This window comes from Triticum urartu, chromosome 2A (genome assembly GCF_056163025.1).
Source record: "Triticum urartu cultivar PI428250 chromosome 2A, HENAU_Tu73, whole genome shotgun sequence".
Classification (NCBI taxonomy): Eukaryota; Viridiplantae; Streptophyta; class Magnoliopsida; order Poales; family Poaceae; genus Triticum; species Triticum urartu.
The window spans coordinates 122,772,889-122,796,457 of NC_141874.1; the positions used below are offsets into that span (position 1 = coordinate 122,772,889).

Sequence of the window (23,569 nt, forward strand, 5' to 3'; positions counted from 1 at the left end):
GTAGCTTGATTCAGCTGCTCCTTAGTCGCTCTAATTTTGGAGCGGGCTTCCTTGGCAGCCACCAGGGCCTTCTCCAGGTCCGTCGCCTTTGCCCGGTTTTCTTCTTCAAGAAGCAGGTAACGATCAGTTGCATCTTTTAACTCTACAGCCATCTTGGCTATTTTTTCCTTGCTCTCGCAATGCGCGGCCTATTCGGTCCTTAACTCTTCGGCCGCCTTTAGAGTAGCCGCATTGCTACTCATTGCTTGCTCCTTGGCTCGGGCAAGCTCCGCCCGAAGGGTCTCCACGGTGGCAGCTCCATCTGCAGTCATAACATATTAAAGATACTGGCATCATGCTCCTCTTACTATGTGTTGATCACCGGAAAAACCACTTACCCTGTGCCTCGTCAAGCCGCTTGTTGACAAGCACGATGTCGGCATCTGCCGCATCAAGTTGCCGCTTTAGCTCGGCAAACCCATCAGTCCAGCTAGCCACCGGAGCTTCAGCCACCTGCACATAAAGGGGGTCTGGTTATTACCTGGGACTATGATCCTCTGTTTGCCGCCGTTTTCGACGACAACCAGTCTCAGGGGCTACTATCTGCATAAGGCACACCTAACGTGTATGGTACTATCAAAAACATACACTATTTCACATACCTCAAAGCCTTTCAGCAGACTCATAATGGCTTCATGCAAACCGCTTTTAGCGGATGAAATCCTTTCAATTACCGTACCCATTAGCATACGATGTGCTTCCGAGACGGCCGCTTACCCCAGAAGATCCTTCAGCGCGTCCGACCGCACACTGTATGGTTCCGGACCCTTGTTGTCGCTCTCCTTAGGAGCCGGATATTGGGGATTCCGGGTAGCCAAAGGGTTATCCTCTGGCCTTAGTGGATCCGGAGATACCCTTCGCGACGACACTTAAAGGTCGCCCGCTTCATGAGGCGGGGTGTCAGGGGGAGGCGTTTCTCTCTCCATCATCTCCGGAAGAAGATCCCCCGAAGGCGAACTCTATCGAGAAGGGCTACGATCCGGACTACAATTTATAAGCATCGGTTATTGTCTTTGGAAGTAAGGTAGGATGTTTCCACTATTAAGTACTTTTCGATTACTTACAGATCGGTAGAGGGCTGATCCCCGCGCGGACATTGTGCGGCAAGAATACCCTCCGAGGCAGGACCCTCTGATGAAGATTTCTTCTCCCGTTTGGAAACCTTAGTTTCCGGATCTTCAGAGGTAGTCCTCTTCCTTCCCCAGGGAGAGAGAATGTTAGATTCTTCCCTTTGGTTGTCCTCCCTCGTGGAGGCGCTCATTCCCCTGGCTAGAATAAGTAGCGAGTGAGGCCCGCTTTCGCCCTCTCTATTCCCCCCATCATCTTCCTTTGAGGGCACCGGATAAGGCGCCGGCTCGAGCATCTAGTCCAGTACCGGATTATCCAAGCCATCAGGAAGGGGAGCGAACACCTGATCATCATCACCTTTGTTATCCAGTCCTGGTCAAAGAGTGGCTTTTTAGAATGATGTCATGATAAATAAAAGGACAGTAGGTTCGACATAGGATTAGTTACTTGGGCAGCAGGGCGGTTGCAGCTCAGACCCACGTCCTTGGTGGTGTCCGGACACTCTATTTGGGGTCCGAAGAACAATTTGTACATCTCTTCGAGCGTAATGCCGAGGAAATGCTGAATAGCTCGCGGTCCTTTCGGGTTGAATTCCCACATGCGGAGGGGCCAGCGTTTGCAAGGCTGGACTCGACGAACTAGCATAACTTGCATTACCATAACCAGGCTGAAATCTCTCTCAAAGAGATCTCGGATATGGCTCTGCGGTATTGGCACGTCCTTTGCTGGACCCCAGCTCAGCCCCTGTTGATCCATGACATTAGTTGCGGTGGGGAGCCCGAGCGAAAGGTGGGGACAACTACCCACTTGGCACTTCAAGGAGCTGTGATGTAAAACCACTCCCGCTGCCACAATACGGACACCTTTGGGAAGGAACCCTCCGGCCATGGAGCGTCAGCGATTTTGCTTATTAAAGCACCTCCGCACGCTGCATGCCGCCCCTTGATTATCTTTGGCTTCACATCGAAGGTCTTGAGCCACAGGCCGAAGTGAGGGGTAATGCGGAGGAAGGCCTCACATACAACAATAAATGACGAGATGTGAAGAAGGGAATCCGGGGCCAGATCGTGAAAATCCATCCCATAGTAGAACATAAGACCCCTAACAAAGGGATCCAAAGCGAGGCCTAGTCCTCGGAGGAAGTGGGAGATGAACACAACACTCTCGTTGGGTTCAGGAGTAGGGACGACCTGCCCTCGGGCAGGCAGCCTATGCGAAATTTCGCCGGTCAGATATCTGGCCTCTCTCGACTTCTTGATGTCCTCCTCTGTGACGGAGGAAGGCATCCACCGACCTTGAAGGTTGGATCCGGACATAGTTGAAGGTCCGAAGCACCTGACCGGAGCTTTGGGTGTTAGAACTCGAGGCAGGGGAAGGATTCGATTGAGCACGAGAGGAAAAAAAGAAAAAGCCTCGTCCCCTTTATAAAGAGGGTGAATATCAAGCGTTATCCTCGTGGCCGTTTGGGACTTGCCTAAGATCTAGGAGTCATACCAACAGGCACGGTTGGGTTACCCATGTCTGTATTGATGAGAATCCCGTGATAAGTGGGACACGATCTCTGCTTTGACAAGACGTGTCAAGAAAACCGCCTCGCGTTATGTGCGGAGCTGGTTGAGAAAAACGGTTCGAATAATGGCCGGGCCATGGCGTGATGTCGTGCTGTCAAAACGTGTCAGCAGATTAGATTTGTGGAAATATTATTCTCTCTACAGTGGTATGTGGAACTTATTTTGCAGGGTCGGACACTATCCTTGTATTCAAAACTCTTCCATGGTGTATGCGGAGGAGGAACTGCCTTGCAATGCCGAAGACAACACTGCGTGCCGGACTCATCGTCATTGAAGCCTGGTTTAGGGGCTACTGAGGGAGTCCTGGATTAGGGGGTCTCCGGACAGCCGGACTGTTGGACTATGAAGATACGAGATTTAAGACTTCGTCCCGTGTCCAGATGGGACTCTAATTGGCGTGGAAGGCAAGCTAGGCAATACGGATATGTATATCTCCTCCTTTGTAACCGACCTTGTGTAACCCTAGCCCCCTCGGTGTCTATATAAACCGGAGGGTCTTGTTCCATAGGACAACAGACAATCATACCATAGGCTAGCTTCTAAGGTTTAGCCTCTCTGATCTCGTGGTAGATCAACTCTTGTAATACTCATATCATCAAGAACAATCAAGCAGGACGTAGGGTATTACCTCCATCAAGAGGGCCCGAACCTGGGTAAACATCGTGTCCCCTGCCTCCTGTTACCATCCGCCTTAGACGCACAGTTCGGGACCCCCTACCCGAGATCCGCCGGTTTTGACACCGACAGTGGGTAAACTTATCAATGCTCCCTGGCTAAAAGGATCCTTCACAGAATCTTCCGACTTATGGCAACGGGAATGGTTTTACATCATTGAACCCCATGGCACCAAGTGGGCGTCTATACCTGCGCTCCGATCTGGCCCTCCAATTCAAGTCGCATCATGGGTTAATAAGGGGTTGGACTGGGGATCAACCGATGAAGTGCAGACTCTATAGAGCCGCATCTGGAGTCTCCTTGAGAAGAACACCGAACTCATTGACGTGATTCAAGTAATGCTAGTCCGTCGGGTCCTCCCGTGCCGAAGATGGCCCCTCCGTATGTGGGAGTTTAATCTAGAAGGACCACGAACCCTTCATCACTTCTTCGGTGCAACGCACAGAGGAATGTGGAAGTTATTTTTCAGGAAACGGAAATAGTGGCCAGATACTACAGAGAACATCGGCCTTGACTGCAATCATCCGGATACCTCGGTAAGCACTCGATTCTCGAACACAGCTTAGATACGCATCTTATAATAAGGTGCTGAGAAAACCATCTTCTTCCAGGGCCGGATAAAGAAATTGGAGTGAATTAGGTGTTCGGCTCCTCTTCGCGAAGACTCAGCTAGCCCCGTACTAGCAAGGATGCTGGTCCTGGCGCCATACCAGGCGCCGGTGGAAGAGGAGAATGAGAAGAGCGGGGGAGCCAAAGGCGGCTTCCATCCTGAAGGCAAACCACACACTGTGTCCGGGGAGACTAGGGCTCCCTCTTCCAAAGACAAAAGGGAAGGAGAAGCTGACATCCCTTCTTCCTATGGTAAGAAAAGGGCCGCCTCCGAGAGTTGGGAGGTAAGGGCTCCTAAGCGGGGCAAAACGCCCCTGTCGGGTGGTTCAGGCTCGGAAGGTTTTATTGTTGCACAATCCCTTCGGAAGGACAAGCCTCCAGCCGAATTGTAAGTGAACAAAGATATTTTAAACATACCTCGTTCCTTTTCTCTTTGTAAAGGTAACATCTAGAATGTGCGTTTTGTAGTCCGACACACAGTCTTTCTCAACAATCCTCCTCCTCGCGGGACCTTTTACCCGAGATGATGGAAAGTGAAACGCCTCCACAAGCTTCCTCGCCCAACGGGGTGGACGATGTCGAGGTGTCGTCCCGAAGGGTCTCTCCCGATCGGGGGATAATGGAACCAGCGCCCCAAGGTGAAACTTCGGCCGCCCGGAGTCCGAAGTGTGTGGTCCCTACAAGGGTTAATAATAAAGGCTCCGGACTATCCGGTTTACAGCCGGAGACGACTCTAGGGTCGCGTAAACATACCCTATCGAAGGGAGTCCGTACTGCCACAGCTGCTTCCAAGAATCCGGATGCGCCGGATACACTGACAGACATGTTATGGTATTCGTCAATCTCAGATGATCATCATACCTTGATGGGTATGGTGGTTGAGAGGATTCTTTCCGCGAAAAGTGGATTGAATGAAGCCTTCATGGGCCTTCTAAGAGGCTTTGAGGTATGTAATGTTATATTTTTGATTGTGCTTTATACGCAAAAATGCACCTGTGTATAGATAGTAGCCCCTGAGACTCTGGTTGGCACCCAAAGGTAGGCAATCAAAGGTTCGAAAAAGATGTTCTCATGTAATAATCTAATGACCGGAAACACGGGCTGTTACCTCCATGAAGACTACCCACGCTACGGAGGTTGCAGGTTTGGAGCATAAGCTTGATGTGACGGATAACAACATCACGCTTATTAACAGGCGACTCGACGAGGCGCAAGGTATGTGTTAGAATATGTATAGTAACACAGGCACGAAGCTAGAATTATGTTCTGAGACATGCGTATCTACAGATGGTGCTGTCGCGGTTGAGACCCTTCGGGCTGAACTTGCCCGAGCTAAGGAGCAAGCTCGGATAAGTAATGTGGGTGCCAAGAAGGCAGCTGATGAATTAGCAGCCGAACAGGCCGCGCAGCGCCACTGTGAGGAGAGAATGGCCACTATGGCGCGCGAGCTGAAGGAAGCCAATGTTCGGTGTGAATTCCTCGAGAAGGATAACAAGGCCAAAGTAGTCGATCTTGACAAGGCATTACAAGAGGCAAGAGAAGCACGATCCGAGTCTAGAATGGCTCGGGAAGAGATCCGGCAAGCTAGGGAGATAGCGGCCGGTAAGCCTTTCTTATTACAGACTAAGTTTGGTGATCCGAAGTATGCCCCGCTTAATCAGATGTGGAGCTCCCCAGGCGCCTTTTTGGACTTGCCGAAGAGTGCCTCCGGTGCGGCACAGTTTTACGAAGCGCGGGAAGGGCATGCAATGGAGAAGCTTTTTTGGTCACAATTCGGCATGCCAAAGTGCCCACTGTTACTGAACAAACAGATGGCCCAGTGGGCCGAGCTCCACAAGATATCTAGCTCTGCCATGAAGGACATTGTAGTCTGGCTGTGGCCAACTGAGCCAATTCCGAAGAGTTATTTCGGTTCGGTACATCGACTAGGTGATGCGGTGCCACGTATCGACGTTGTTAAGTGGTCCACGTGCATTGAAGGTGCACGGATGGCCCTTGCTTGTGTGAAGACTTACTGGGCGAAGATGAAGGCCACCCATGTTGCAGCGAAAAGTCCACTCGAGGGCAAGGAGCATCATACGCCAGAGTATTATTTTGAGGATGTCTTAGAGGGTGCCCGCTTGATAAAGGGTCAGTTCTCGAAAGAGATGATGTTCGAGTGAAATGTATTGAGATTGTAAAAACAAATTTATTATATTTTAAGATTATGCCTAGAAGTTGTGGCTCCTCCTGTGCGGCCGTTTTTGTATAATCTGAAAGTTTTCCAGTCGTCGGCTTCAGCCCCCTCGCATAAAATACGGGGGTGTTCGGAAAAGCATTTGATCACTCTTGATCCAACGTCTTGGTCCGTGAAGGAGGTGTCAATGTGGCGAACTAGGCAATCGGACTATAGGGCTTTAGCACTTTCACTTAGCCATAGGAGTTTCACGGTGGGTCTATGATATAGCCCCTGGTATGTATGCAGTCATCCGAATACGGTGCATTACATGAGTGACCAGAAGAACGGTCCTTCATGTAATACAGGAGGAATCACGAAAGATTCTAATAAGTCATTGAGTGGTTGACCAGTTCTCGCCGCATCATGACAGTCAGTTTTCGGCTTTCTCCACTGAGGTGCACATCCGGATAAACCGGGACACAATCACAGTAGTTCTCCCTTTACTACCCTAGCCGATATAGTGGAACATAAGGTAGTAAGCACAGGAGCCGGGCAACCCAACTATTGACCAAAGACATGATTCGGAGCTGATGCATATAAGGCCAAACTCGCGACACCGAAGTGTGCTATAAAGTTGTTCAGACTGGTCGACAATTCATTCGTTCCCATATCGAGCCCCTGGCAACCCGTGCCGAGGTGCGAGTGTGAAACAACCAGAGAAATTCAGCTTTTTTTAGGAAAAAGCGAATACTGGGTATGGATTATGTTCACTGGGATCTGATCGATATGTCAATTGCCATTATACAAATGATAATGCCACGACCCAGGCTATTTGATGTGCCGGTGGTCGAAGGCTAAGGGAGAAGGCATTTCTACAGGCTCAAAATAGAGAGTGCGCTACAAAATTATTTGGACCTCCTGTCGCACGTCTGCGCCGCCTTGCCTCGGTTAAAGGATTCCTTTAACAGGAACAACCTTGGGGTAAGTGTATGAAGCCGAACTCCGAAAGAGTCTGTGAGATGACCGATATTTTGCGTCACCTATGATAAGATAAAAAGGAATAGTTAGAAATGAAAAGGAGGAAATGGGAGTGCTTGTAGGCTTGCCCGTATTGTGCCTCCGTCGATGGCCAGGGTATCTTAAGTGCATAATTATGCATGCGCGGTATAAACTTCGCGTGATTGTGAGGCGAACGACGGAGGCTGGACTGCTAATCCTGCTCCGAGACAGATTGGTTCCATTTAATGGGAACCGGCGGCTTAATGGCTGATGAATTGTGCGGCTTGACGAGGCCGCTTTGTGCTTCGGCTGTAATGGCTGTAGTGCAATCCCCTGTTCGGCAGGAGTGTCCCGTATTTCCATTTATTGTTATGACGCCGCGTGGACCGGGCATTTGAAGTTTTGCGAGGGCATAGAGTATGACCGCATTGAATTGAGCAAAAGCGGTATGCCCCATTAGTGCATGGTAGTCACTGTGGAACGGGGCAATATCAAAGGTCAAGTACTCGCTTCGGAAGTTGTTTGGCGAACCGAAAATGACTTCCAGTGTGACGGAGCCCGTGCAGTGAGCTTCTACGCCGGGTACTGCTCCCTTGAGGATTGTTGTGGCGGGTTTGATTCTATAAGGATCAATGCCCATTTTGTGGACAGTGTCTCGATACAGTAGATTAAGGCTACTGCCGCCATCCATAAGGACTTTCGTGAGATGGAACCCATCGATAACTGGATCGATGATCAGAGCTGCCGATCCTTCGGGATGGGTATGTCTAATTTATGGGGGAACCCGATCTATGGCATATATGTCCCGTGGTGCGCGCGTGTGCTCCCCTGTAGGGGTGTGCGTCGCATATATCATATTTACGGTTTTCACTTCAGGGGGAATTTCTTTTGAACCCCAGTATTCGGCTGGCGAGTCTCTTCGTCATTATTGTCACTGGGTGGTCCCTTCCCCTTGTGTTTGGCTTTTAGCTTGCCAGCTTGTTTGAAGACTCAGCATCTTCTGTTAGTATGAGTAGTTGGTTTATCGGGGGTGCCATGAATCTGGTAGGGCCGATCCAATACCTTATCGAGGTTGGATGGTCCGTCTATATTTGCCTTGGATGGCTTTTCCGCTGACCAGGCTTGGAGCCGCTGAATCCAGCGTTAACTGTTGTGTCTTGCATTATTTTGTCATTATTACGACGCTTGTGTTTATTGCGTCGTGGCTTTCCGTTGCCGTCTCAGACTTCGGAAGTGCCCAGGTTGCTGGCGCCGTTGCTCCTATGAGCGAGCCAGCTGTCTTCTCCCACGCAAAAGTGGGTCATTAGAGCGGTAAGGGCTATCATGGATTTTGGTTTTTCTTGACCGTGGTGGCAAGAGAGCCATTCATCCCGGACGCTGTGTTTGAAGGCCGCGAGGGCTTCGGCGTCCGTGCAATTGACAATTTGGTTCTTTTTAATTAAGAACCTAGTCCAGAGCTTTCTGGCCGACTCTCCAGGCTGCTGGATGATGTGACTTAAGTCATCGGCATCTGGTGTCCGGACATATGTACCTTGGAAGTTATCACGAAAGGCATCTTCCAAGTCTTCCCAGCTGCCAATGGAGTTCTCCAGAAGGCTGTTTAACCAGTGCCGAGCTGGTCCCTTTAGTTTTAGTGGTAGATATTTAATGGCGTGGAGATCATCGTCGCATGCCATGTGGATATGGAGAAGAAAGTCCTCAATCCATACCGCGGGATCTGTTGTTCCATCGTATGATTCGATGTTTATGGGTTTAAACCCTTCTGGGAATTCGTGGTCCATTACTTCGTCGGTGAAGCAAAGTGGGTGAGCGGTACCTCTGTATCGGGCCACATCGCGACGTAGTTCAGATAGAGTCCGTCTGCGGTTCTCGGCCCAGGCGTGAGTATGGCTATTGCATTCGGCTAGATAGTCGTTATCGCGTGTCGGGGCACGTCCCCGTGATCCATAGATTGGTCTGTTCTGACCTTCTCTACCGTCCGAGTCCTGCCGTAGGTCATATGTGTGTCCCCGAGCTGTTTTATGTTCGGCTTGAGTTGTCGCTTTATCCCGACCGCGTGCTGGTCGGTCAGCCGCATTGCGCAATGATGTTACGGGCTCCCGCGCCTCGTCATCGAACCGAGGTAGCAATTTGCGCTTCAGGTAACTTTTGGCTGGGCGCTTGAGGCCGTATTCTTCGGCTGCCAGGACATCAGTCCATCTATCATTGAGCAGATCTTGATCAGCTTGAAGCTGCTGCTGTTTCTTTTTTAGGCTCCTTGCAGTGGCTATTAGCTGGCGTTTGAAGCGCTCCTGCTTGAGAGGTTCCTCGGGCACGATAAAATCCTCGGTGCCGAGGCTCGCCTCATCCTCGGAGAGCGGAAGATAATTACAGTCCTCCGAGTCTTCGTGTGTGGCCTGTTCATCAGGGCTAACTTGCCTGTCTTCCCGTTCATCTTGTTCGGAAGTTGCATCAACGGGGTCTTCATTGTCTTCGGCACCGTCCGGAGTGTTATCTTCTCCTGTGCCGGTGTTGCCATCTTTGTTGCGGCGTGACTTAGAGCGGCGCCGCTGACGCCGACGCTTTGGTTGTATCTCGGGAGGTTTATCCTCAACTGGATCTTCCTTGTCATCGCCGCTATTCTCTTTTGGTGCATCCACCATGTATACGTGATACGAGGAAGTGGCCATCCCACGTCCGGTGAACGGTGGGTTTTGGGCCTCTTCTTCTCCGGCATCGTCGTCCATACCGTCGATGTCGTCGGAAGCCGTAAGCGAGCATGTTAGTTGAGTCTTCGATAGTGGCTATTAAGTGGACGGGGGTGGGAAGCGAAATTCGTCATCAACCTCTAGTTCGAACCGGATATAATTCGGTCGTGAGTCCCCCGCTAGGGTGAGTGTTTTTAATGAGTTTAGCACATCGCCTAAGGGCGAGTGCCCGAAGATGTCCGCGGAGCTGAATTCAACGATCGACGCCCGATCAAGCTCGTCGTGCGCGGACGCACATGCTTTGGAACCCGTAGTCGGAAACATGTCCGAGGTTCTGGCAACATAGATTCACTTGATGTTGGGTCTGTGTGCGGCTCCAATGTCGCTGAGTCTGTGGCCTCCATGGCGGGGTTGAGCCTCCCATCCTCGGATGGCGTGGCCTGCTCCAGATCTAGAGCCGGAGCAGTTGCAGGTTCTATCTCCTGGGTGTAGTTTGATGGCAGATTTAAGTCATGTTCATTGTGGTGACAGGGAGCGACTACTGCCGTGGTCTCGAATCCGTCGAAGATCAAGTCTCCACGGATGTCCGCGACATAGTTCAAGCTTCCAAATCTGACCTGATGGCCAGGGGCGTAGCTATCGATCTGCCCTAGATGGTCAAGCGGGTTGGCCCGCAGTGCGAAGCCACCGAACACGAAGATATGTCCGGGGAGGAAGGTTTCTCCCTGGACAATGTTGTTGTGGATGATTGACGAGGCCATCGAACCTCTTGGCGATGACACAACGGAACTCTCAATGAAAGCACCAATGTCGGTGTCAAAACCGGCGGATCTCAGGTAGGGGGTCCCTAATACGTCCATTTTGCATCATGCTTTTATATCGATATTTATTGCATTATGGGCTGTCATTACACGTTATGTCACAATACTTATGCCTATTCTCTCTTATTTTACAAGGTTTACATGAAGAGGGAGAATGCCGCAGCTGGAATTCTAGGCTGGAAAAGGAGCAAATATTATAGATCTATTTTGCACAGCTCCAAAAGTCCTGAAACTTCACGGGAGTTATTTTTGGAATTAATAAAAAATACTGGCGAAAGAATCCACCAGAGGGGGCCCACACCCTGTCCACGAGGGTGGGGGTGCGCCCTACCCCACTGGGCGCGCCTCCCTGCCTCGTGGGCCCCCTGGCAGGCCTCCGGTGCCCATCTTCTGCTATATGAAGTCTTTCGTCCGAGAAAAAATAGTAAGCAAGCTTTCGAGAAGAAACTCCGCTGCCAAGAGGCGGAACCAATCTAGGGCTCAGGCGGAGCTGTTCTGCCCGAGAAACTTCCCTTCGGGAGGGGGAAATCATCATCATCGTCATCACCAACGATCCTCTCATCGGGAGGGGGTCAATCTCCATCAACATCTTCACCAACACCATCTCATCTCAAACCCTAGTTCATCTCTTGTATCCAATCTTTGTATCCAACCTCAGATTGGTACCTGTGGGTTGCTAGTAGTGTTGATTACTCCTTGTAGTTGATGCTAGTTGGTTTACTTGGTGGAAGATCATATGTTCAGATCCATTATGCATATTTAATACCCCTCTGATTATGAACATGAATATGCTTTGTGAGTAGTTATGTTTGTTCCTGAGGACATGGGAGAAGTCTTGCTATAAGTAGTCATGTGAATTTGGTATTCGTTCGATATTTTGATGAGATGTATGTTGTCTTTCCTCTAGTGGTGTCATGTGAACGTCGACTACATGACACTTCACCATTGTTTGGGCCTAGAGGAGGGCATTGGGAAGTAATAAGTAGATGATGGGTTGCTAGAGTGACAGAAGCTTAAACCCTAGTTTATGCGTTGCTTCCTAAGGGGCTGATTTGGATCCATATGTTTCATGCTATGGTTAGGTTTACCTTAATACTTCTGTTATAGTTGCGGATTCTTGCAATAGGGGTTAATCATAAGTGGGATGCTTGTCCAAGTAAGGACAGTACCCAAGCACCGGTCCACCCACATATCAAATTATCAAAGTACCGAACGTGAATCATATGAGCGTGATGAAAACTAGCTTGACGATAATTCCCATGTGTCCTCGGGAGCGCTTTCCTTTATATAAGAGTTTGTCCAGGCTTGTCCTTTGCTAAAAAAAGGATTGGGCCATCTTGCTGCACCTTATTTACTTTTATTACTTACTACCCATTATAAATTACCTTATCACAAAACTATCTGTTACCAATAATTTCAGTGCTTGGAGAGAATACCTTGCTGAAAACCGCTTATCATTTTCCTTCTGATCCTCGTTGGGTTCGACACTCTTACTTATCGAAAAGGCTACGATAGATCCCCTACACTTGTGGGTCATCAGTCCCGAGCTGTGCGTCTGAGGTTGATGGTAGCAGGAGACAGGGAACACAATGTTTACCCAGGTTCGGGCCCTCTTGATGGAGGTAAAACCCTACGTCCTGCTAGATTAATATTGATGAGTATAGGGGTTACAAGTGTTGATCTACCACGAGATCATAATGGTTAAAACCCTAGAAGTCTAGCCTATCTGATTATGATTGTTCTCTCTCTCTCTACGGACTAAACCCTCCGGTTTATATAGACACCGAAGGGGACTAGGGTTGTACAAAGTTGGTTACAGAGAAAGGAATCTTCATATTGGGACGCCAAGCTTGCCTTCCATGCCAAGGAGAGTCCCATCCGGACACGGGTGGGAGTCTTCGGTCTTGCATCTTCACAGTCCATCAGTCCAGCCCATGTACCATAGTCTGGACGCCCCAGGACCCCCTAATCCAGGACTCCCTCACCTGGTAGTTTCACTGCTGGTCACTCGAAAACAACTGTCGTTGTCGTCGACTGAAGCTGAGTTGTTGTTGCCGGCACGCTTGTGCTTCGAGTGACTTCTAGAGCTCCTCCAGACGAGTGCGCTCAGGCAAATTGGCTTGGCGCATGGCTTCCAAGGCCTGAGCCTTGGGAGTCGCCCCGATGATGGGTGTCCGAAGGGCCTGCTTGTCCTTGCGCTGCAAGTCCTCCCTCTGCTGCTGAGAGAGAGGCTCGGGGTAGTACTCATCGTTGCGGCGGTTCTCGCCGTTGCCGATGTCGTCTTGCGACGGGCCATCGCCCCCCGCACCATCGTGGGTATACCAAGGGGGACATGGCGGAATTGGCCATCAGCACCTCTGCAGCGGGGTCACTGCTTCGCACTCAGATCCATTGTCCGAGTCGCCATGAAGGGAGGCGAACAAGTCGAGGACGGGCTTGTTGGGCTCGATCAACGCGATTTGCGGGGGTCGCAACCTGAAGGGCCACCGCATGCCTGATCCACCGCTGGAGCCACGAGCGCCCAGAACGCTTGCGACGACGGCCAGCGGAGCGGAGAGATGCCAAATGGTATGGGACTGATAGCTGTCGAAGGAGAACGCCCAACGTGCTCGCGCGGAAATGCGCTGCGCCACGGACATGCAGCGCCTCGATGTCCAGCGGGGCCTCTTGGAGCCACGCTGAACCATCAACGATGAAGCTGAGGGCGCTGAAACGGATCTCGCCGCCAAGTGTCAGTGTGCCGTCAGAAACCATGATGAAGGTGGAAAAATCGCAACTACGCCGGAAGTCGCTAGGCGCCAACCCCACGGTGGGCGCCAACTATCATGGCTATAAGTCTGACAATAGTGTATAGGGGTCCGAATTAGAGGGCAGAGCCTAGCCACATCGCAACTGTTACACTTGGATTTACGAGTTCAGGCCCCTCGCGGTGGAGGTAATAGCCCTATGTCTCGGTGCTCTGGAACTGATTGATTGGAGTGTATGGATTATAATGGATTGTGAACCCTTTCCACAGAGCAAGGGGGCTTATATAGAGTGCGCCTCTGCCTCATGAATGCTGTCATTACCAAAGGGTTTAAGGGTGTCCGTTACTGGTAACGGGTGTATTAACTACACTTGATAAGGGTGGATGCACATCCTGACCGTCGAGATTCCGGGAGGTCTCCTGGTTTTCTTTGCCCGAGTGTTGACAGACTCAGTCGAGTGAAGAAGGCCGGTTGAATGGAGCGCTACCCTCCGAGTGGTTGGTACCTTTTGAGTGAACATCTGGTAGCAGAGCATCTAAATGTTGGTCTGGCCCTGGGGCCCAGTATAAAGTGTATGATGTCCTAGGGCAGGGTCTGCGGGTTAGGCCTGTTACCCTAGTATATGTCCCTATCAGGTGGGAAGTTGCAGCTGGAAATTTGATGTGTCATTTTCCCTAAAATAGACACCAGAAGCTTCCCAATTAAGATAATGGTTTTGACCGTGTATTCCTTTTGACTGCTCTAATGATTTAACATTTGTGCTAGCATGGTCATGATCTGACCCACAACGCCTCCGCTAAATAGCGATCATCCTCGACGGCCACAACTGACCCCCCCCCCTCACCGCCATGACTTTTTTTCCGATAAAGAAAAATACTCCCTCCGTCTCTAAATATAAGTCTTAGATTTCAATAAAAATTACATACGGAAGTATATAGATATATTTTAGAGTGTAGATTTACTTATTTTGCTTCGTATATAATTTTATACAGACTTATATTTAGAAATCGGAGGGAGTAGTATCCATTTCTAGAGAGCTAGCTCAAGTCCCGCTGAACATCTCGGAATAGTAGATAGGCCCTACATGCAAACATTCTTTCACTCAAAATGGCAAAAGAAATGCTAATCATACGCACCTATGCACATTAGATACCGAAATGCGCACATGACGCAGCATGCGGTGCACGTGGTCCATGATCATGCGGAGGGCAATCCCAAACCCGCTTTATCCCGCAAGAAACACCCCCCCCCCCCCCCCCCCACCCAAAACCATGACTACGTGGTCCTTAACCCGGGAGGGGCAGCACGGTAACTTCAGCCCCGCTAGTCGCGTCGCCGTCAGACCCGTCGTCAGCCGCGGCGGCCACCGCGGGCAGCAAACGACCAACCGCGGGCTCGGGTCGGGTTCCGCGACCCTTCTCTTCCCGGCGCCCGGGTTCCGCGATCCTAACCAGAGTTCAGCGCTAGCGACGACGGGAGCCCCACCTAACCCACAGGCCCAGACCGCCGTCCAAGCCGGGGCAACCGCGTCATTTCCCCACAGCCTTCGCACAGCCTTCCGCGGCTCCGCTGCCTTTTTCCTCCCCCCCTCACTCTCTCCCCCCGAAGCAAAATATTCCAATCCGACGGCGCCCTGCCCCGAGCCGAAGAATCCCGTGAAGCCGCCCCGCCGCTGCCCGGATAAAAATTCCCCCCCATATCCCCCTCGGGAAGCGAGCGATTGGAGCGGGGAGGAGTGACGACGACTGAGGAGCGGCGGAAGGGACCCGGCCGGATCATCGCATGGCGGAGATGCACAAGTACGGGCTGTCCAACCAGCCCCCAGGTGCGGATTCGCCCCTGTGCTACTGCGGCGGTTGATCCGTACGCCCGTCTAGGGATTTCGCGGGGTTTTGCCGGTTCGCTGGCGGAAGTTTTCGGTGATTTTATCAGGGTTTTTGTGGGGCCGTGCGGGGAGATTTAGGGCTCCGCCTTCGAGCGATTCCCCTGGGTTGCGAATTTTTGGAGGCCGCTTCGTTTCTGTGGGTTTAGAATTTAGAATTTGTTTCTAGCGCCTTCTGTAGACTCGCAGTTGATTCGGGGGCTGGATTAGGAAAACTAGTCGGAGCATGAACGAAACCTAGACGGCATGATAGAGTGTTAATGAAGGCGAGTTTTGAGTGAGTTACTACTGTTGTTTGTTACTGACTGACTAATGTCGCTGTTAATTCGCAGATATCCCCCAGATACTTCAGGAAGCTCAGAATCGATGGCTGCGACCCACAGAAATCTGCCAAATACTGTCGAATTACAAGAAGTTCTCCATTGCGCCCGAGCCGCCAAACAGGCCTCCAAGTATGCCTTCTCCTTATTTGGAATTTCGGACCAACTTCATAGAAAACGTTGATACCACAATGGTTATTTATCCTTTCTCACCCATTCGGCTTGATGGTGTAGACTTGTGTTCTAGGGTTCTGTGCTCGTCAACTTTTTTTTTTCTGTATCATGGAAGCTGCACGCGGATATTCTAAAAGTCCAACTTATTGAGGTCCTAGGAAGTGCTGTTTTGTTAGGAATTTTCCGATTTCAGTCAGCAGTTCCAAAGAGTCTAAAAACCTTTTAAGATTGGTATTAACATGCTACAGCTCGGAATAATAATCCCCTAAAGGGAATATTCCCCTCATCTCGCATAAAAAATGTGTCTTAAGGCTGCCATTGCATCAAATACGCAGATCATAATCCAGGGAGTAACCTTTTAAAGCATCAACCATACGAATTGGCTCCTTTAAGTTTAAAAGATGAGTGATCATGCATCCATTAATCACTAGTCATTTCACAATGGGGCTAGACAAATAAATGGCATGTGACCAGGTTGCGTATGCTACTACTTGGATTTTCAATTATTTTGTGCTCTTATACTTCCATATGAACTCCCTGTTTGTAGGGATAAGTGGCATGCTTATTACTGTTTCTTGGTTTCTTTTTCCTTTGTATCTTGTGTGATGTATAACCTGTACCTGCTTGATTTGCACCTGGTAAGTACATGTTGGTCATTTTACGAAATGACATACCAATACTGATACGCCTTTCTTATCCATGTCATTCTTGTAGGTGGTTCACTATTTCTGTTTGACCGGAAAATATTGAGATACTTCAGAAAGGATGGACACATCTGGAGAAAGAAGAAGGATGGGAAGACAGTTAAGGAAGCTCATGAAAAGCTGAAAGTATGTACAAGCTCTTCCACAGAGGACTTCCTTTTCTATGTATAATTTGAAAACACCAGACAAATGAATAAATGATGGATACTGTTGTTGACTTCTTCATGAATCACTTCAAGTCAACAAATCCTATAGTATCACTGTTCTCTAAACATTTATAGTTGTTCTATACTGCTCTACAGGCTGTCCTATACAAACTTTACCCATCCCTATTCATGCGAGATTGCCGTTTTCAGTCTCCAAGCTACAACTTAAAGAAACATCAGAATATGTCCGTAAAGTTATTGGAAAATACATACATTTTGAACTATTAATGTCATTGCTCAGAAACTCGGAAGTTTGAAAAGTTTTAAAATGTTTTCCTTGATGACATCTTTATGTAACTAAAAGAAGTAATCATCTACTCCCTCCGTCCCATAATATAAGATCGTTTTGCAAGCTAAAACAGCTTCAAAATGAGCTTATATTGTGGGACAGAGGGAGTAACTTTCTGTATCTCTTGTCTTGAAGCTTTGATAGCCCGCAATTTTTCTACACTTAAGCTTTCTATTGATGAAGAAAATTATGTGGTGTGGCCCAAATAGTTGCAATAATTTTATTGTAGTTCTCTGTTGTTCTTTTCTTGTGGCCTTATTACTACAACAGTGAAACTGAAGCTTATCCTTTTAGGTTGGCAGTGTTGATGTACTTCATTGCTATTATGCCCATGGGGAAGAGAATGAGAACTTCCAGAGGCGGACCTATTGGTTGTTAGAAGAGTAAGTGCTGAATAATGCAATGATTTCTTTGAGTATAATGTAAATCAGTTTCCAAAGCCAATTTGGATAGTCTAATGATATCTGAAATGATATCACAACAGAAGCATGATAACATGCCATGATGATAATGATCTCCTATTTTTTTCCCCAGGGGTTTCATGAATATTGTTCTTGTGCACTATCTTGAAATCAAGGTACGTGTAGTTTCATGTGTGATGAACTTTTTGACTTTGTTTTGTAAGTTTGTGACCGTATCAACTGAAAACTTAGCATGCATATTAGTACCAACTTTGCTGGTATGCAGTGCCCCCCCCCCCCCCCCCCCCCCACCCACACAAACAAACAAAGGAACGGAATGAATATATCTACAGGGCACCACACACGCACTGTGACTATCATAGTGCAAATTATAACTTCACTCCATTAATATGTTCTGCATGAGCATGTGTGTGTGTGGAGGGGGGGAGGGGGTTGAGAATAATGTACTCTCTCCTGTTGTCTCTTTAAGTTTCATGCACCAACCAGTAGAACCGAAAGTCTGAACTGATGGAGAAGGTTGGGCAATCAACATATGCTTCAAGACCCCTCTCACGTGTGGCACGATTGCATGATTAAGCCTAGACATGGACAGAAAGAGGCAAACAATTCTTTCATTTAAATTGCGAAAGCTTAGACTTTAACCTCTGACACCATATTAAGTTTCCTGCACCAACCAGTAGAACGAAAAGTCCGAACTGATGGAGAAGTTTGGGCAATCCACATATGCTTCAACAGTCTCTTTGATTTACCACTTCATTTATGAATATTGCTTTCCTTTATCTGATGTTGTAAGTAAAAATGGTTTCAGGGTGGCAAACAAAGTTTCAGTCGTTCGAAAGAAGCTGAAGATAGTCCTGCTTGTTCAAACTCTTTTGCTAGTCAGAGCCAGGTAGCCTCCCAAACTATGGATGCTGAAAGCCCATATAGTGGACAGATTTCGGAATATGAAGATGCTGAAACAGGTCTTGCTGTTTCTCTATCTTCATTCGGCATCATCTGCACTCAGTATATATTAGGTGATGCATATTCAATAACGTAATTTCTTACAGTGTATCTAAAGCAAAATTCGGTGCCACAGATAATTCTCGAGCAAGCTCCAGATACCACCCTTTCGTTGAGATGCAGCAGCCTGTGGATGGAGTCATGATGGATAATCGGTTGGGTGCTCCAGCTCCAAGTACTTCCGTAAATAATCTAGGCAAGATTATGTTCTACCTTCCGACTTCTGAGCTATTCCTCTAAATATTGACTTCTGGCTCAGATTTCGTTTTATAAACATTGCAGGTTATCAGGATGAAAATCAGGCTAGCACAGCTAACATAAGCAATAATTTTGTTACTCACCATGGCATAGCTAGTGTGTTCAATGATGTTGGAGCTGGATTGAGGAGTGGTTCCAAAACTGCACTCGATTCAGTGCACTTTGGTGAGCCCTTTCCAGAATATCCAACTGGATTCACGGAGCCGACACTCTATTCTTCTGTTACCACCATGGGGTCGAACAATCTGGATGATAACTCTCGCTTGGAAACATTGATGACTGAGGCACTGTACACCAACAACCTTACTCAAAAGGAAACGGATGCACTGAGTGCTGCAGGCATGACGTCCTCGCAGGTGCTTTGCAGTTTTTTTCCGTTAATTTTCTTGTGTCATGAGATGTTTGTTTCCGTGTGGCAATCATGCAACTTCTCTACACTTGCTCTCCTTTGTGCCTACTGTAGAGTCCTTGAGACCATTTGCAGAGGTATAGGAAGGTCCTTCCTGCTGTGCTTTGTCATAGGACTACTGCACTATACTTCTGTTTATCTGATTGCACTTTGTAATTTGGAGTTCCCCTATAATGTTCCAATGAGTAATATTTAAGGGTATTATGTTTCACTGCGTTTAAGAGGCGCGCGCGGGGGGGGGGGGGGGGGGGGGGGGGTATTCATTTTTCAACTCCAGTATCCATTGCTGCCTGATGTATACAATGTTCCAATGATGAATATTTAAGGGTACTATTTCACTCCCTTTAAGAATTCATTTTGCAACTCTTCAGTATCCACTGCTGTCTGATGTAAATTGCACAAGAGAAGAAGTTAATGGCAGTGGTAACATGTGCTGACCCCACACAAGAAAGGATCGGGTCCGGAATGATGATATATGTGAGAGAATTGGGGTACCACCGATTGAAGAGAAGCTTATCCAACATTGTCTGAGATGGTTTGGACATATACAGCGCAGGCCTCCAGAAGCTCCAGTGCATAGTGGATGTTTAAAGCGTGCCGATAATGTCAAGAGAGGTCTGAAGGACTGGAATATCACCAAAGAACTAGCCATGGACAGGGGCGCGTGGAAGTCCACGTGCCAGAACCATGAGCTGGTTTCGAGATCTTATGGGTTTCAGCTCTAGCCTACCCCAACTTGTTTGGGATTATTAAAGGCTTAGTTGTTGTTGTTGTGGTAACACGTGCCGACCAGCTTAAGAAATTGTTTGTCTGAATAATCCCATATGTGTACTGTTTCCCAGATATGTTACTTATTTCACAATAAACTAAAATATTTCCCCAAATTTGCAGGTGCATAATGATAGCTATACAGATGGAAGCATGGGCTATCCACTATTAAAGCAGTCATCATTGGACCTCTTTAAGATTGAGCCCAATGGGTTGAAGAAATTTGACAGCTTCTCGAAATGGATGAGTGATGAACTTGCAGCTGATCTGGATATCAAATCCACTTCTGATGCTTTCTGGAGCAGTACTGAAACTGTAAATGTTGCTGATGGCTCTAGTATGAGTATACCTATGAACGAGCAGCTAGATGCATATGTGGTCAGCCCCTCGCTTTCCCAAGATCAGCTCTTCAGCATTATTGACGTTTCCCCAAGCTGGGCGTACACTGGCTCTCAAAATAAGGTTTGCAGTCTTTTTTTATTCCATTCTGCTTTTATTTTGGTAATAGGCACGATATGAACACACTGGTATGCTCTATGTTAAGCATTCTGTTGTGGACTTCTAGAAGTTATAATGATTACCATTAATCATCTTTATTCCGCTTGTCACCCCAATGCAGGTCTTAATTACCTACTAGTATGCTCTATGTTGATCGTTATGTTGACTTCTAAATGTTATAATGATTACCATTAATCATCTTTATTCTGCTTGTCACCCCAATGCAGGTCTTAATTACTGGTACATTCTTGACAAATAAAGAACATGTTGAAAATTGCAAGTGGTCATGTATGTTCGGGGATGTTGAAGTACCGGTTGAAGTTTTAGCAGATGGCTCCCTGCGCTGCTATACACCAGTACATCAATCTGGACGAGTTCCATTTTATGTGACATGCTCTAATAGGGTAGCTTGTAGTGAAGTAAGAGAATTCGAGTTTCATGATTCCGAGACCCAGCATATGGAGGCAGCAGATCCCCATATTACTGGTATCAATGAAATGCATTTACATATCCGTCTTGAGAAGTTGCTTTCCCTGGGACCAGATGACTATGAGAAGTATGTTATGAGTGGTGGAAATGAGAAGTCCGAGTTAATCAGCACTATTGGTTCCCTGATGCTTGATGATAAATTTACAAACCTGTCAGCACCATCGGATGAAGAATTTTCTGCTGCACAGGACAAGAATCTTGAGAAATCGGTCAAAGATAAGCTATATTATTGGCTTATCCATAAGATACATGATGACGGGAAAGGTCCCAATGTGTTAGGCAAGGAAGGGCAAGGCGTGATCCATTTAGTAGCTGCACTTGGCTATGATTGGGCTATAAGACCAATTATTGCTGCAGGCGTACATGTGAACTTTAGGGATGTGCGTGGATGGACTGCGCTTCACTGGGCAGCGTCATGTGGAAGGTAAGGCATTAATGTTTGTACCTGTCAGTATTTCATGTTTACTCATCTATGTTGAACTTACAGTGTCTATTATTTAGAGAGCGGACAGTTGGTGCCCTGATAACAAATGGAGCTGCAGCTGGTGCATTAACAGACCCAACTCCTCATTTCTTATCTGGAAGAACACCTGCTGATTTAGCATCAGACAATGGACACAAAGGCATTGCGGGTTTTCTTGCAGAGTCTGCCTTGACAAGTCATCTTTCAGCACTTACATTGAAAGAAGCAAAGGGTTGCAATGTGGAAGAAATTTGTGGATCAATTGAAGCCGATGGCTTTGCAGAACCAAGTTCTGCTCAGCTTTCTCGCCAAGATTCTCAGGCAGAGTCATTAAAAGATTCACTTAGTGCTGTTCGTAAATCAACTCTAGCTGCATCCAAAATATTTCAAGCTTTTAGGGTAGAGTCATTCCATAGAAAGAAGGTGGTTGAATATGGAGATGATGATTGCGGATTATCTGATGAGCGCACTCTTTCACTTGTTTCTCTTAAAAATACCAAATCTGGACAGAATGATATGCCGCATTCTGCTGCAGTTCGTATCCAAAACAAGTTTAGAGGATGGAAAGGGAGAAAGGAGTTTATGATTATTCGACAGAAAATCATCAAGATACAGGTATGCTCTGTTCTAATCTAACATATCCTTATCTTTTTGTATGCCTAACTCTCGTATAACCACATAATGCTGCATATTTTCTTGTAGCACATTCATATGATTGCTGACATGACAATTAGTACTTGGTTCTTTTTAACTCTTTGTGTTTTAACTTGGGAGTTGATGTTTGTGTTTGAGGCTAGAGGCCAACTAAGTGGTTTGATGGAACTATGCTTTCTATATGCAATGGATTAATCCGTGTTTAAATTGTTAATCAAAAAATCATTTTAATGTGGTTTATACTCAAGGCATATTTATGATACTCTGCTCCTTTTTATTTTTCGGGATAATTTGTTATTGTACTTCGAAGCTGAGGTGTGTGACTCGTGGAAATGACACGAGTGGTCTCAACTCGTGAGTTGCAGATGTTGCACTATCTTGATACGAGTAATTCTAGTTGATTACTCCAGTTGTGTTAGGCTGTCAACTACTATAAAAATGCTAATATTGCTTATGGATTATACTTCTACTTGTGTTTTTCACTAGGCTCATATAAGAGGACATCAAGTAAGGAGAAACTATAAGAAGGTAGTCTGGTCAGTAGGCATCGTGGAGAAAGTTATACTGAGGTGGAGGAGAAAGGGAAGGGGCTTGCGTGGTTTCCAACCTGACAAACAACTTGAAGGGCCGTCCTCGCAGATCCAACCTGCAGAAGGTGGATCTGCAGAAGGTGAAGATGAATACGACTTCTTGAAGGATGGCAGGAAGCAGGCTGAAGGCAGACTACAGAGGTCATTAGCTCGTGTGAAATCAATGACTCAATACCCAGAAGCAAGAGAACAATACAGTAGGCTGCAAGCCTGTGTTACAGAACTACAAGAGTCCAAGGTTGGCTTCCTTTTCCCGCAACATATTATTAGCGTCTTAAACCATCATAACATAAAAATCAAGGATATAATGTACATTCCCTCCTATTGTTTTTCCTAATAGTACTTAACTTTGCTTAAGCCCCCATCCCAGCTGGCATACACATAACTAGAGTTTGCTTCTTCAGGAGCTAACAAATTATACCGTCAACTAACTGGGATCTGTATTTTTTATTGTTTTGGACAGGCGATACAGGATAAGATGCTAAGCGATGCAGCTGGCGTCGGTGGAGGTGATTTCATGGTTGATTTGGAGGATTTGTGCGCGGATGAGCTTTTAGACACACCGATGTCCAATATTTTGTGACGTTGATGGGCTTTTACTAGACCAGTTAGGCTGTGACTTGTTCGTTTTACCAGACTAGTTGTAAATTCTTGTGCTAGATGTTCACTGCTCACCATTTGACTCAATATATAGCTAATACTGTAATACATGGGACATATATAGTTCTTCTATTAGTCACTTTATGGTTGGTTTATGCATGGGCTCCTTGGCTCCCTGGCTGCTGAATCGCGGCGCGATGTTTTCCTTTTCTTGAGAGGCTCTAGTCTAGCTGGGATGAAAGCTGTCACTGACCATGAACGCATTCTCTTCTGGGAGGTCAAACTACGGCCCATTAGCAGCTTGTGAGATCAAAACGAATAGCCGAGACCAACCATGAACCCCTCTCCCACCAAAATGAGCAAACCGAGATGGTTTCCTATCAAAATGAAGGCGTGAAGGTGAACCGAGGAAGGAGTGAGAGGAGCACAAGCCTCTGGTCACTTCGAATCGTCTCCAGCAACTAGCA

General features: G+C 47.5%; 1 protein-coding gene across 3 annotated transcripts; it reads left to right on the forward strand.

The window, feature by feature from the left end:
* Positions 1-14,948: 14,948 nt before the first annotated feature.
* LOC125536204 (calmodulin-binding transcription activator 2) lies at positions 14,949-23,257 on the forward strand. 3 transcript variants are annotated; one of them, XM_048699382.2, is made up of 13 exons: positions 14,949-15,199; positions 15,589-15,708; positions 16,465-16,580; positions 17,244-17,332; positions 17,484-17,526; positions 18,180-18,333; positions 18,450-18,569; positions 18,656-18,987; positions 19,932-20,270; positions 20,534-21,219; positions 21,297-21,873; positions 22,399-22,740; positions 22,966-23,257. In XM_048699382.2, exons 1-13 carry the CDS (start codon positions 15,157-15,159, stop codon positions 23,083-23,085), a joined length of 3,081 nt encoding a protein of 1,026 aa, XP_048555339.1. In that variant the 5' UTR covers positions 14,949-15,156; the 3' UTR covers positions 23,086-23,257. The 3 variants fall into 3 exon arrangements, with proteins under 3 accessions (XP_048555339.1, XP_048555341.1, XP_048555340.1); XM_048699384.2 differs by lacking the exons at positions 14,949-15,199; positions 15,589-15,708; positions 16,465-16,580 and having other exon boundaries at positions 18,180-18,260; XM_048699383.2 differs by lacking the exons at positions 14,949-15,199; positions 15,589-15,708; positions 16,465-16,580; positions 17,244-17,332 and having other exon boundaries at positions 17,478-17,526; positions 18,421-18,569.
* The last annotated feature ends 312 nt before the right edge of the window (positions 23,258-23,569 follow it).